The 15,603-nt window shown below is 45.3% G+C and overlaps 1 protein-coding gene across 1 annotated transcript in view; it reads right to left on the bottom strand.

The window, feature by feature from the left end:
- si:ch211-281l24.3 (uncharacterized) overlaps positions 1-15,603 on the bottom strand; it is a gene marked incomplete at its 3' end in the record, with an annotated part of 50,234 nt that overhangs the window by 12,880 nt on the left and 21,751 nt on the right. The window contains exons 17-19 of the mRNA XM_057350570.1: positions 11,453-11,914; positions 6,486-6,941; positions 1,536-1,976 (exon numbers count right to left, since the gene is read on the bottom strand). Of these exons, the coding sequence (XP_057206553.1) occupies positions 1,536-1,976; positions 6,486-6,941; positions 11,453-11,914 (1,359 nt within the window). The remainder of the gene's footprint in view (positions 1-1,535; positions 1,977-6,485; positions 6,942-11,452; positions 11,915-15,603) is intronic.

The raw sequence follows: 15,603 nt of genomic DNA, 5'->3' as shown, positions 1-15,603 counted from the left end.
TTTAATACGCTGTGTCAAGTTGAAATAATTTCAATTTTTACACACAGAGAAAGATATTTGGAATAATGCTTATAACCAAACAGATCTCAACACCCATTGACTACCATGGTAGGAAAAATTACTTTATCATTTTTTTGTTCTGTTGAACACAAAAGACATTTTGAAGAGTGTAGGACAGCGAACAGTTCTGGGGCACTTTTGAGTACATTGTATTTTTTCCTACTACGGTGTTAATGGGGGGTAAGATCTGTTTGGTTATAAGTATTCAGTCCGTATTCAGTATTCAGTAACAGTCCGTGGGCGTGACTAGGCTGAGACTATGCAGGTACGTGCGGTTTAACATCAGGAAAATGAGACCTTCCCTGTCTGAACATGCTTCTCAGCTTCTATTCCAAGCCTTTGTCATATATTAAGACTGGACTACTGCAATGCTCTACTCTACTGGTTAGCCTTCATGCCAATGTGACAAAAACCCTGCAAATGCAGCAGCACATCTGGTTGTTAATTAGTTCATCACAACCTCTCCATTCAACTAGGCTCATCAACCATCACACCTTCCAGCACGGCCAGAAACCTGGGAGTGGTAATCGATGATCAGATAAACTTCACGGATCATGCTGCCAGGTTCATTAGGTTACATTGGCTCCCGATAGTCGCTCACATCAAATTCAAAGCTCTGCTCTTGGTCTACAAGACCACCACAGATCAGCAGATTCTGTAGCCATCTTTATGAATCGGCTGAAAACACATCTCTTCCATCAACACCTGACCGATTAGTAATGACTTATATTTATTTTCTACTCTTTCTATCCTTTAAAAAAAATCCTTATAGCTTTGTATACTGTGGTGGGCTATGAGACCAGTTTTTACTGCACTTATGCTTTTTGTTGTCTTTATGTTGTTCCAATTGCTTCTATTGTTTTACCTCATTTTGTAAGTCGCTTTGGATAAAAGCTTCTGCTAAATGACTAAAAGTAAATGTTAGCCAAAAATAGCCCAAGTCACACCCCTCCTAATCTTACTCTAATGGCTGCCTGCATCAAATTCAAGTCAATGACACTGGCTTTTAGGGCAGTAACAGACAAATCACCCTCTTAACACAACTCACTCCTACAGGTAAACATCCATCACAACGAGGCACCAAATCACATGAACATGTCCTATCAGCATTTAATAACACCCCGAAGACCATACATTCACAACAAATCATACAAAAATAAACTTAGGTTACTAAATAATAATATATAAGACATATCAGACTCTTTGGTGGCTGTGAGAGGGAGACACCTGATTTCTATGCCTAAAAACATCTCTGAGAATGAAAAAATGACATTGCCTGGTTGGATGGAACTTGAAGGTTTTCTCTTTTAGCATTGTGTATTCATTTTCATTCCTATATAATTCGTGTTTAGAGATTAGCCTCGCTTAACAACAGAATAAAAAACTAGATTATAGTTGGTCATAATATTATAACAACTACTGAATTGTACATATAAAAACCAAAGACAAATTCTATTGTATTACTGGGGTCATACCTCAATTCAGAGATGTACGGCAGACACTGGAGGAATCCTCTCACTTCACTCTCGTCATGTGTCCAGTCTATCAGCTCTACTGGTTTCTTCTCTGTTTGGAGTTTCAGCACTTCTAGGAGGATGGAGCTCTTTCTCTCTGAGAGGTTTATGATCCAGACTTCAGGAGATGACTGATGATATATTGACTGTAATGCTGGTAGGACACTTCTGCCTGTTTCACTCTCATAGTTCTTCACATGTGAGTACAGATCCAGCAGAAAATCACACTGAACACTGAGAATTAAGTCATCACAGGGAAAAGATGTGTAGCTGCACACAGATGTTAATAGTTCAGTGTAGTTCTCTCCTGTATTTGTTTCACACTCTGATGCTGAAACAAACAGATTCACAAGGAACTGGAAACACTCTTCAGGCTTATCCTTACAGAGAACGGAAGATAATCTGTAAAGGCACAAAGCTAAATATCACTTTAACGTTGAAGAATGACTTATTTCTGTTGTATTTTAATTTGCAATGGAGCAAACTCTTTTTTCCTTAACCAGCATGTATACAGTCTCACAGAAGTGAGTACACCCCTCACATTTTAGTAAATATTTTATTAATCTTTTCATGTGACAACACTGAAGAAAGGATACTTTGCTACAATGTAAAGTAGTGAGTGTACAGCTTGTATAACAGTGTACATTTGCTGTCCCCTCAAAATAACTCAACACACAGCCATTAATGTCTAAACCGCTGGCAACAAAAGTGAGTACACCACTAAGTGAAAATGTCCAAATTGGGCCCAAAGTGTCAATATTTTCCAGCACTGCCTTAACCCTCTTGAGCATAGAGTTCACCAGAGCTTCACAGGTTGCTACTGGAGTCCTCTTCCACTCCTCCATGACAACATCACGGAGCTGGTGGATGTTAGAGACCTTGCGCTCCTCCACCTTCCATTTGAGGATGCCCCACAGATGCTCAACAGGGTTTAGGTCTGGAGACATGCTTGGCCAGTCCATCACATTTACCCTCAGCTTCTTTAGCAAGGCAGTGGTCGTCTTGGAGGTGTGTTTGGGGTCGTTATCATGTTGGAATATTGCGCTGCGGCCCAGTCTCCGAAGGAAGGGGATCATGCTCTGCTTCAGGATGGTACAGTACATGTTCGCATTCATGGTTCCCTCAATGAAATGTAGTTCCCCAGTGCCGGCAGCAGTCGGCAGACCATGATACTCCCACCACCATGCTTGACTGTAGACAAGACACACTTGACTTTGTACTCCTCACCTGGTTGCCGCCACACACGCTGGACACCATCTGAATCAAATAAGTTTCTCTCGTTCTCAAAATTTCAAATGCTATTAGATTATTAATGATAATCTTAAATCTATAATTTACCTTATTACTAAGTTGTTGTTTTTTTAGCCTTGTTGTGCAAGCACTGTCGAGCTTGTACTGAGTTAGCAGCTTTTGCCAGAGGGGAACTGGAATCCCCTGGTTGGGCCTGGGTTCTCCTGAGGTTTTTTTCTCCATATGAGTTTTGGGTTCCTCGCCATCGTTTGCATATTGTTTTGCACTATTTGCCTGGCCTGGGGGGCTGCTTTGGAATTAGAATTTTAAAGTTTTACTTAATTAATATTGCAAATAGGAATTTATAGTCTGTTTAATATTTGACCTGTGTTTCTCTCTCCTTTATGTTAAATGTGTGCTTTTCACTGTGCGTGCGTGTCTGTGTGTGTGTGTGTGCGTGTCTGTGCACATTTGTGTGTGTCTGTGTGTTAGTACATGTGCATATTGTGTGTGTGGAGTGTTTTGTATGTGGGTGTGTCTGTCTTCTGTGTTTTCACCTTTTTCTTGTTTTTACATGTATAACTTTAAATGTTTTGCTTATAGTCAATATGTCTCATGTACAGCTGCTTTGTAACAATGAAAATTGTAAAAAGCGCTATATAAATAAAGTTGACTTGACTTGACTCATCAGACCACAGGACATGGTTCCAGTAATCCATGTCCTTAGTCTGCATGTCTTCAGCAAACTGTTTGCGGGCTTTCTTGTGCATCATCTATAGAAGAGGCTACCTTCTGGGACGACAGCCATGCAGACCAATTTGATGCAGTGTGCGGCGTATGGTCTGAGCACTGACAGGCTGACCCCCCCACCCCTTCAACCTCTGCAGCAATGCTGGCAGCACTCATACTGTACGTCTATTTCCTAAAGACAATCTATGGATATGACGCTGAGCACGTGCACTCAACTTCTTTGATCACCCATGGCGAGGCCTGTTCTGAGTAGGGCTGTGCAAAAATATCAATACATGTAACTATCGCAATATTTTTTTTTCCGATAGTGTACCGATAGTGATACCTCTACTATCGATATTTTTTTTAAATCATGTCATATACATACGGCCAAAAGTAAGTGGAAGCGAGCATGGCGAAAAATATAAGAACGCTTGGAGCTCTCAGAGCTGATATGTGGGTGTGCTTTGGTTTTCAAAATAAGTAATGGAGTAATGAGTTATATAAAATAATGCTGTTTGTAGGCTTCGCAAGTCAGGACACAAGTCACTTGGCTACTGCAGTGCATTAGACAAAAAGTTTATTAATAAAAGTAACAATGTCATTTATTGTGCTTTCACGGATGTGACACCAGCACATTTACAGCACGGATGAACCAGGGGTTTTATACTGCCCATGTTCATTGTTTTAACTGTAATGCACCACAACAGCCAAGTGACTTGCGTGACCCACCTTATTCCCCTGTGCTACCCACTTGAGGGGCTCAATCCACAGTTTGAGAACCCAAACCTTTGATCTAAAGGTCCATGCATCGCACATCATGGCCACTCTGCAGAGGTAAGGGATGTTTTTACACTTATCCTTACAGAAAACCCCCGGGGGTGCACAGCATGTTGTATTTCTAGCTCTACTTTTTACATTTTCTATTTAAAGTATTGCAATATATCGCAAATGTGTATCGTATCGAAATACATAGCAATATATTGTATCGTGACCCATCTATCGTGATATGTACCGTATCAGGAGGCACTTGCCAATACACAGCCCTAGTTCTGAGTGGAACCTGTCCTGTTAAACCGCTCTATGGTCTTGGCCACCGTGCTGCAGCTCAGTTTCAGGGTCTTGCCAATCTTCTTATAGCCTAGGCCATCTTTATGTAGAGCAACAATTATTTTAACATTTAATTTAACATACCTGCTCCCCATTCACACCTGAGACCTTGTAACACTAACAAATCACATGACACCGGGGAGGGAAAATAGCTAATTGGGCCCAATTTGGACATTTTCACTTAGGGGTGTACTCACTTTTGTTGCCAGCAGTTTAGACATAAATGGCTGTGTGTCGAGTTATTTTGAGGGGACAGCAAATGTACACTGTTATACAAGCTGTACACTCACTACTTTACATTGTAGCAAAGTATCCTTTCTTCAGTGTTGTCACATGAAAAGATTTAATAAAATATTTACTAAAATATGAGGGGTGTACTCACTTCTGTGAGATACTGAAAGAAAGTGGATCAACCCTTTACTTTTTCAAAGAAACACACATGTGAAAGTTGACTTTTAATATAGTTAAAATATTGCAATCATAATATGCAAATAAAATAATTTTCTTCAGACAGACGGTAAAAAGTGGCCTTAAAGAAGATTTTCAGCACCGCAACAGGAATGTGGTACCATTGCTGAGATATGTCACTATTGATTTCAATGGTGACAGCTCAGTTCTAGTTTTGTCTTGTAGTGATGTGCACACCTGGTATAGACACACATAAAATATACACGTCTCTCTTTTCTATCATTGAGCACACACATAAGTCATTAATCAATCAAACAAACACCAATAATTATAAAACAATAATACAAGTAAGTGAGTACTTAGTCCGCACACTGTATAAACCCGCAGAAACGCTGATGCTGGTAATAGTGCGAGACCCCACCCCTTTGACTTTTAGACCCCTGAGATGCCCCAAACATCCCTATGCTTAATATGTACCTTTATTTACAGAGATTTCAACATGAAAACAAACTAAATCCAACCCAAAGTGTTACCCTAAGGGCTTGCTCACACTATCCTAATTCTGCCCAAGCGCGTTTAACACCTAACTGTGCATTTACACCTCCAGCGACTATGTCGCTTGTCTCTTGCTACGAGGTCATTAGAAGGCGTTCCTAGCTTTGGTTGTCCTAGGAACATTTATAAACAAACGCTGCAGTAACTGACAGGAGATGGATGACGTGAGCTCCACTGCTTTACTCCCAACGGTAGTCGCTCCCGAAAGTCGCTCTCATTTGCATAAAGTTGAGCAATTCTCAACTTTGTTACATTGCTTCCTGTCGCCAACGGTCACTGTCGCTTGTGTCGCCGGCTCTCCATTGAAATGAATGAAATTCGCTTTGTCGCTGGTGGTCTGAACAGGGCTGAAAGCCTTGTTCGTTTGACTAGTGTGAGCTCTCCCAACCATGCTCGGGTGTGATGCGGTTCGCTTAACCATGCCCTGGCCCACTTAAAGAGGTGGGCTCAAGCATCGTTTGGTTGGGCTCAAGCACGCATGGGACAGTGTGATCGCAAACCATGCAAGAGCGTGTAAATGAAAGCATGAAGTAAATTATGCGACGGCTTAAATTCCTCCCTGAAGTTCAGCTGTCACCGTAAAAAAACATCTAATAAGCACAGCACTATCACTGTATTTTACGATTGGCTTTATGATATTAAAGTACATTAAAGATGTTAAAGTACAGCAAATTACAATGGATTTCATTGTGTTGTGAGAGATCACTTTTTATGTTTACTGAAAAGCAGTCGCATCGTAATGATGAAAGCGTGCTTGGATCCGGATCGTAAAGTACAGTGTGAGTGGAGGCCAGCGAGGGAGTGGGGTTTCAGGGCAAATGTGCCTAGTGTATAAATTGACTAATGCTAGTAGAACACTCCTGCCAGTAAAACTCTCACCTGAGTTGTGAGATGTACGGCAGACACTGGAGGAATCTTCTCACTTTACTCCGTTCATGTGTCCAGCCTCTCAGCTCTACTGGTTTCTTCTCTATTTGGAGTTTCAGCACTTCTAGGAGGATGGAGCTCTTTTTATCAAAGTATATGATCCAGACTGCAGGAGATGACTGATGATATATTGACTGTAATGCTGGTAGGACATTTCTGCCTGTTTGACACTGATAGGTCTTTACATGTGAACACAGATCCAGCAGAAAATCACACTGTTCAATCTGATATTCAAAATATTCATCATCATCATCACAGGGGAAAGTTGTGTAGTTGCACACAGATGTTAATAGTTCTTTGTACTTCTCTGTATTTGTGTCACATTCTGATGCTGCAACACTCAGATTCATCAGAAACTGGAATGATGACTTTTTCTTTTCTTCTTTTTTCAAAGTGTCTTTGCAAAATCTACAGAAACAGAGACGTGACAGTTTATTGTCAAAGTAATTTATCATACGAGGCGCCACCTTTGATGTTCTATGTCAAAAATGACAAAAAAACTGAAAGATTAAATATGGAATTTATGGTGCAATAGGTTATATTCCACCCACAGAGATTATTATGTTTCAGTATCAGTCTGGACGTACAAAATGAACCTGCTGTCAATGTTAGTTTGGGTTAGGAATGGTTTAGTAAGAATTTCAATTAACAATTCATTTACAGTACACATAACTATCCCATTTTTATATAAACAAAAATACGAAGAAAAACAGAAATGTTCCAAACATTGCCAAGTGTGAAGCTAAAAAACGTCTCAGTTACGACTGTAACCTCCATTCCCTAATGGAGGGAATGAGACGTTGTATTGAGAGACAGACTGGGGTTTAATCTTGAGAGCCTATCATCTCCGAGAGGAATTTAAAACGCCAATTGTGGCATGAAGACACAACGTCTCGTTCCCTCCATCAGGGAACGGAGGTTACAGTCGTAACCAAGACGTTCCCCTTCAGTTGGTCTCTCGACGTTGTGTTGAGAAGAACACCAGGACAAGAAGAGACGTCACTTATAAGTGTATAAACACCTAATGACGGGGGCTCTGGCCTGCAGGACGGTCTTCCTGACCGCCGGCGGCAAGCAACTCAAGGTCTCCTCGTCCCGTCCAGGGGCCAGACGTGGAGATTCCAGAGGCCTGGCTAGGGGGGCCACATCGTGCCCTTCTCCTGCGACAGAAGGTCCTTCGTCAGGGGAATTGGTCAGGGGGGAACTGTCATCAGAGCCACCAGGTCTGAGAACCAAGTCTGGTTGGGCCAGTAGGGCGCAACTAGCAGTACTTGATGTCCCTCTTTGCACAGGACCTGTGCAAGGAGGCTCACTGGGGGGAAGGCGTACTTCCGCTTGTCCCGCGGCCAGTTGTGTGCTAAGGCATCCGTGCCGAGGGGCCCCTCGGTCAGGGAGTCCGAAGCGGGCAATGGGTGGAGTCCGGGATGCAAACCCCTGTGCCTGGCCGAACCGCTCCCATATGAGCCGGACTGCGCGGGGATGGAGTCGCCATTCTCCGCGGGGCGTCCCCTGACAAGACAGCGCATCCGCTGTCTGGTTCATGTCGCCCAGGATGAAGGTGGCTCACAGGGACTTGATTACCTGCTGACTCCAGAGGAGGAGGAGGCGTCAGGCGAGTCGTGACATCTGCCATGAGCGTATGCCGCCCTGGTGATTGATGTACGCCACGGCAGTCGTGTTTGTCCTGCACGAGGGGTTGGAACCTTCTCAGTGCCAAAAGAACAGCCAGCAACTCTAGGCAGTTGATGTGCCCCTGCAGCCGGGGACCCGTCCACTGCCCTGATACTGCGTGCCCGTTGCACACGGCACCCCACCCCTGCAGGGAGGCATCTGTCATGACGCACCTTGAAACCTGCCCGAGTGGAACCCCCGCTCAGAGAAAGGCCAGTTCTGACCAAGGGGTGAGGAGGGTGCGAAGGCACTGAGGTGTACCGTAATGCGCCTGGTGCCCATGTGCCACGCCCTCTAAGGAACATGATTTTGAAGCCAGTGCTGAAGCGGTTACATGTGCATCAAACCCAAGAGGGATGACCGTTGTCGAGGACGCCATGTGCCCCAGGAGCCTCTGAAAGTGTTTCAGCGGGACCGCTGATGTCCGTCTGAAATGTTTCAGACAGTTCAGCACCGACTATGCGCGCTTGCTGGTGAGACGCGCTGACATACGGACAGAGTAGAGTTCCATACCGAGATAAGAGGAGCTCTGCACTGGGGAGAGCTGGCTCTTCTCTCGGTTGACCCGAAGGCCCAGACGGTCTAGGTGCCGGAGCACGAGGTCCCTGTGTGTACACAACATATCCCGCGAGTGAGCCAAGATAAGCCAGTCGTCGAGATAGTTGAGTATCCGCATGCCCTGCTCCCTGAGGGGAGCTAAGGCAGCCTCCACGAGTTTGGTAAAAACCTGGGGAGACAGGGCCAGACCGAAGGGCAGGACCTTGTACTGATACGCTCGTCCCTCGAACGCGAACCGCAGGAACGGCCGGTAACAAGGGATGATGGAGACATGGAAGTACCCATCCTTCAGGTCGATTGCCACGATCCAGTCTTGGTGACGAACCGACTCCAAGATGCGCTTTTGCGTCAACATCCTCAACGGTAGCTTATGTAGGTGCTTGTTCAGGGAGCGCAGATCCAGAATGGGGCGCAGCCCCCCCACCTTTCTTGGGCACTGTGAAGTACGCTGTAAAACCCAGAAGACATCTCGGGTAGAGGGACGGGTTCGATCGCACCTTTCGCCAGAAGGGCGGCAACCTCGGCCCGAAGCCCGGGAGCATTCTCCCCTCGAACAGAGGTGTGGAGAATGCCCCGAAACCTGGGCGAGCGCCTGGCGAACTGGATCGCATAACCGAGACGGATCGTCTTCTCTAGCCAGCATGATGGGCTGGTGCACTCGTGCCAAGCGCCCAAGTACCATGACAACAGAAGCAGAGGGATGATCTGCTTCACCGTGCCGTGGGGGGTGATTCGGTGGTTGAAAGAGCTTCCACCAGAGCGGAACCCAGGGGAGGTTGATGGCTCTGCTGACTTACCTGCCTGGTGTTACTGCCGGCCACTGCCGGAAGGCAGCAAGAAGTTGTGTCGCCCGGTGCACCGTTGTATCGAAAGTGCTGCGGGAAAGCCCGGAGAGAGCGAAGCTCTCTTGAGAGAGACTGGGTGCCCGGCCCTAAAAATGGCCCGGCTTGGGTGGGGGATGTGGCAGGCGGCATCTCGCTTCAACCCGCCGGCGATGACCTGGCCGGGGGGGTCGGGCCCGCTGTTACTCTCAATCCCCCTGGCTCATCCCGTCAGGGCTGCTCTGTCTCCTAGGTGGGTTCCCAACGGGGTAGAAGCCCTCTCTCGCAGGGCTCTGCATCTCTGGTGGGCCGTCGCTTGGAGGGCCCCAGTACCGGAGGAGCCACCACAGGGGCGGGGCTGCTGGGGGGCAGGCTGCGCTCGGGACCTCGACGACGATAGGTGGCCGGGTCACGGCGGAGCAGTCTGCTTCTTCACCGCGGAGAACCTCCACGGTGTCACCACACAGCCCCGCTTGCGAGATGGGCACATCTAGAAGACGAGCCTTCTGAGTGTCACTACGCAAGGTTGAGCCACAGATGTCTCCCTTGGACCACTATCATGGACGTTGTCTGACCCAGAGCACCCGCCATGACCTTCATCTCACGAGGCCGGTGGTGGTGCACTGCCGGGTCGTTCATCCCATCAACCAGATCTTAACACTTTGACTTATGACCCGATGGGTCGCCATAGCATTATGAACCTGATGGACCGCCATAGCATGGAGGGCGGAGGCAGTTTAACCCACAGCATCGTAAGTCTTCGACACGAGTGTCAAAGAGCTTACATACCCTGGTAGAGAGCCTTGGTCGACCCCTCCAAGTGGCAGCGTCTGTGGTGCACCGCGACTGCACATTCCACCTGGGGGACGTTGACATATTCCTTAGCTGCCCCACCGTCCAGGGAAGTAAAAGCTCCATAATGCCTCAGATGGGAACGCGCCGCGAACGGCATATTCCACATCTTTGTGAGCTCCTCATGCACCTCCAACATCTCTGCATCGCCTCGTCTTGGGCTCGACCGCCCGGGGCGGGAGCTCCAAGGGGTCTCCGCATCCGATGCCAGGAGGTAGCTGTCCGACGTTATGACAGAAAGTTCGTCCCCATCCCGTTGTCAAGTCTGCCCGCTATGGGACGGTACACCGCCGCCCATCGGGGACAATCCAGGTGAGCGTACTGGGACACGGATGGTCCGCGAGCCGAAACTGGTGGAGTGACATCCATGGGAATCCCCAATCACGCTCGCCGAAGCGGTCGACCTCGCCGAAGCGGCAGTCGAACTCGCTCGGGAAGCAGACGGGGTTGCGGCTACATTCCGAAGAACGTAGCCAACCGTGACCGCAACACCTTAATCGACGAGCCCTGCCACTGCATGCTGGAACCCCAACATGCAATACAGGTGTCGTGCCCGTCAGACTCTGGGATGAGTCTGTCATACCCAAGAACACAGCTGCGAGACATGCCCGAAGACAGCGCAGACTGTGAGAGGAAATTTGCTCTTTTAGAAATATCTGCGGCTCGCTGCCGAGACGCCCAGGGGAAGTCCGCTACCGAGAGGGAGAAATCCGCTGCTTTGCGTCGTAAATCCAGCAGTCTGGAAGGAGAATTCTCGGAGAGAAGAATCGCTTGACATCTACCGTCATGCAGGTTCCGAAGAACAAAAAGATGAGTGAATGGCCGCCGCCACCTCCCTTTTATACCTGTATGCACGGGGTGGGGACTGGCATGCGTGTGCCATTCGCCAAGCCCATTGCCCTTTTTTAATTCCTCTCGGAGATTATAGGTTCTCAAGATCAAACACCAGTCTGTCTCTCAACACAACGTCAAGAGACCGACTGAAGGGGAACTGTACTTGTATTACTGGAGTCCTACCTCAGTTGTGAGATGTACGGCAGATACTGTAGGAATCCTCTCACTTCACTCTCTTCGTGTGTCCAGTCTATCAGCTCTACTGGTTTCTTCTCTGTTTGGAGTTTCAGCACTTCTAGGAGGATAGAGCTCTTTCTATGTGAGAGGTTTATTCTCCAGACTGCAGGAGATGACTGATGATAAATTGACTGTAATGCTGGTAGGACACTTCTGCCTGTTTGACTCTCATAGTCCTTCACATGTGAGTACAGATACAGCAGAAAATCCCAGCGTTCAATCTGATCCTCTAAATCATTATCATCATAATAATCCTCATCACAGGGGAAAGTTGTGTAGCTGCACACAGATGTTAATAGTTCAGTGTATTTTTCTTCTGTATTTGTGTCAAACGCTGATGCTGCAGTGAATAGATTCATCACAAACTGAGCAGCAGATTCTCTCTTCTCAAAGAAAACATTCTCAAATCTGTGGAGAAATACACATTAACATTTTAATTCCCATATAAAACACTGCTGGTGACTCATCGTTTACATAAAGTAATTCTAAATGAAAAGGACTAAGACAACTGGAGTGACTTTAAAAACTTAACCTTGTTTACTAGATAGCTCCTATGTTTTGGATTCTTTAGCAAATGTGCCACAAAAGTTAAGTCATTTAATTAATGTCCTTTAACTACTTAAAATGATTTGTATAATTGACACAACAACAGATGACTTTAGACAGTTTCTACACCGTGTTTTTCACTGACAGTGATACTATCATTGTGAGCTCTATTAAAGTCAGGTGCTGGTGTGTTACATTACATCACTGTTTGCTGGATGAACACAGTCACACTCTCTACAGAACAAACACAATATGGTTCTGAAGCATCACAACATTATCAACAAACCTGTATTTTAATTTAGTTTGCTGTGATGTGTTCGTGTTCACACATATAATGTTTAAGAAAATACAGACTGTCTATAAACAGATTCCACTCCAAATTAATGTTAGAACCAACTCTTCCCCCCAAAATTATGATTATCATTATAGAGTCAATTTCATCTCAGTATCAGCCATATGGGCGTAATAACACCTGAAATTACTGTCTATTATATCAATTATAGTATGAAAGCAGCATTAAGACTTTTATGCTGAGTTCACACCAAACGCAAAGGATCGTGTCCCTCGCTCTTCACTACTTGCGGGAATAGTTCGTTATTTTCATGCAAGTGATGCGAAAAACATAGAGTGACGGGGAGTGTCTTCATATGTCCAGACGTACCAAACAGCAGGTTTTAATGAGCTCTTTGCGAGAATTTCTCGCTCGAGTTGAAATTTTTCAACTTGCGCAGAAGACGCTGTTGACGTGCATTCGCGGCAATCACGCCATCCAATTTGCGTCATTCGCATCGCCCGTTGCGCGTTCGCGTCTTTGCATTGAATTTGTATGTAATTTACTCACGCAAATCACTTAATTCACATTTGGTGTGAACTCAGCATTAGAACTAACTCAGATCAAAGGACACGTGACTTTAACTAACATTCAGAAAACACATCTGTTTAAACATCATATCGACCCCACTGGGTTTTGCAAACCTCTAATGATAGCAATAAGGTGAGAAAAGAAAGTGATCCCTTCCATTGTAATCTTTAATTTACATGTTAAGGGAAACTTACTTTACATTACAAGTGCAAAAACTGGGTTGAGAATAGGGACACTCATTCCGCTTAATTTAACGGTTAACTGATAAGATTTTAATATGATACAAGATACAAGATGGTGCTGCGGATGGCTGCCTCGGTGTGGAGCTCTCCAATTGTTTTACTGTTTTTGTTAGTTTGTCCTGTTTTATGTTTATCTAATACAATCAGTTTCACCAGGGATGAACTGCCGAACATTCGGCAGTACACACCATGCAATTTTCTACCAGTTTTTTTCTAACATGTTTTACTGGACATTGTAGTTGGCGGAGCAGCAGCACTGTTCAAAAGCCAGTAGTAAGGACTGTAAAGAGATGGACCAATAAAGCAGAGCGGGCATTAAAAGCCTGCTTCGACTGCACTGATTGGAGTATTTTTTAAGCTGCTGCCACCGATCTGGATGAGCTCACAGAGACTGTAACATCATACATCAGTTTCTGTGAGGACATGTGCATTCCTACCAGGACATATTTAACATATAACAACGACCAACCATGGTTCACACCAAAACTCAGACAGCTTCTTCAGGCCAAAGTGGATGCCTACAGGAGTGGGGCCAGAATCTTGTACAATCAGGCCAAGAACACACTGACAAAGGAAATTAGAGTGGCTAAGAAGAGTGTGACGAGGGAGGCGGGACGAGAGCCGTGAGGGAATGACTTAACTTTCGTTTTGTTGTTTGTTTATTTTATTAAAGCTTTGGTTATCGTTCGCCGGTTCCTGCCTCTTTCCTTCCTTCCCGGGTTTCAGCACCAATGTAACAATGTTCAAAGTAAGGAAGGAAGGAGGCGGGAACCGGTGAACGATAACCAAAACTTTAATAAAATAAACAAACAACAAAACGAAAGTAAAAGGCCGACAGCTACCTCACGGTCAACTGCCGGCCACACAAACATAAATAAAACTTAACATAATGTCCAGGCCTGGTCCTCTCTTGTCGTACCTTCCTGTCGCTCCTCCTCTTATGCTTCCGGAGCTCCTCCGTGAGAGATGCGAGGCCTCGCGTCGTTCCCTCACGGCTCTCGTACCACCTCCCTCGTCACAAAGAGCTACACTAAAAAGCTGGAAAACCAGTTTTCAGCAAACGACCCTGTCTCGGTGTGGAAAGGCCTAAAAGACAATACAAACTACAAGACACCATCCCCCAGCACTGAGGCAAATCAACAGCTTGCTGATGACCTGAATGAGTTTTACTGTAGATTTAAAACCCCCGGTCTCACACCCCACACTGACCACCTCTCTACACAGCCATCAACACCTCCAGCTAGCCCCCTCTCCTCCCCTTCTGCACTTCAGATCAGTGAAGATAATGTGCATCAGGTCTTTAGGAAACAAAAGATAAGGAAAGCACCAGGCCCAGACGGTGTTTCACCAGCCTGTCTGAAATCCTGTGCTGACCAGCTGGCCCCTATTTTTTCACAGATCTTCAACATATCACTGGAGCTGTGCAAAGTCCCTACCTGCTTCAAACGCTCCACCATTATTCCCATCCCAAAGAAATCCAAAATCACAGGACTTAATGATTACAGACCCCTTGCCTTAACATCTGTGGCCATGAAGTAATTTGAAAGACTGGTGTTGGCTAACCTGAAAGACATCACGGGACCTTTACTGGACCCCTGCAGTTTGCTTACCGAGCAAACAGGTCTATGGATGATGCAGTCAACATGGGACTGCAATATACTAGGGCTGAAACGATTCCTCAAGTAACTCGAATACAAAAAATCATTGAGGCAAATTTTGTTGCCTCGAAGCTTTGTTTAATCCATTTAACTACAGTACACACGGAGCACTGCGTTTCCCCACGGACCGTTATTACTGACGCACAGCCCGCTAAACTCTATTCATGTTACAGGGCTCTCAAGTCTCACGCATTCACCATGAGACACACGCATTTTAGTCTGTTCACACGCTCACACGTGTTTCTCATGCTGATAAATAAGTAATAGCTTATTGAAATGGTGAACTGCTATTTCACTTAGTTTTAGTCTATTTTGCGAGTGAAACTTGTTTTCTGGCTGCATTGAGTCCATAAAACTAGATTCGGACTAGTGGATGCCGAATCATGTTATTTACACATGTCATCTGGCTGTTCTGCGTGTCTGCGTGAATGAACTGCACAGTTTAACGTGCTACACGCGTGATGCTCATAAATTTGTCTGCGCTGAATGAGGACATGAACTTCACCTCCAGAGTTGCTCTGAGAATTTATTTCACAAACATGTTATTGTTTGAGTGAAGAAACAGACATAGTAAAAAATAAAGGCTATATATTACTATTTAATAGTAAAAAAAGAAACTAAAACTAATTTATATAAACCAAATGCATCATGCATAAGCTGAAGTTAGTTGTTTACCTTTGAAATTATTCTTACTATTTTTATTCATGTTTATTATGTATATATTTGTATTATATTGCATTTTGAATTTAATATGGCAATGGAATGTACTAAATGGGTTTAGTTTTCACA

Source organism: Triplophysa rosa, linkage group LG14 (genome assembly GCF_024868665.1).
Source record: "Triplophysa rosa linkage group LG14, Trosa_1v2, whole genome shotgun sequence".
Taxonomy (NCBI): domain Eukaryota; kingdom Metazoa; phylum Chordata; class Actinopteri; order Cypriniformes; family Nemacheilidae; genus Triplophysa; species Triplophysa rosa.
Note: the sequence above shows the minus strand (reverse complement) of the source record. Positions and strands in the feature narration are given on the sequence as shown.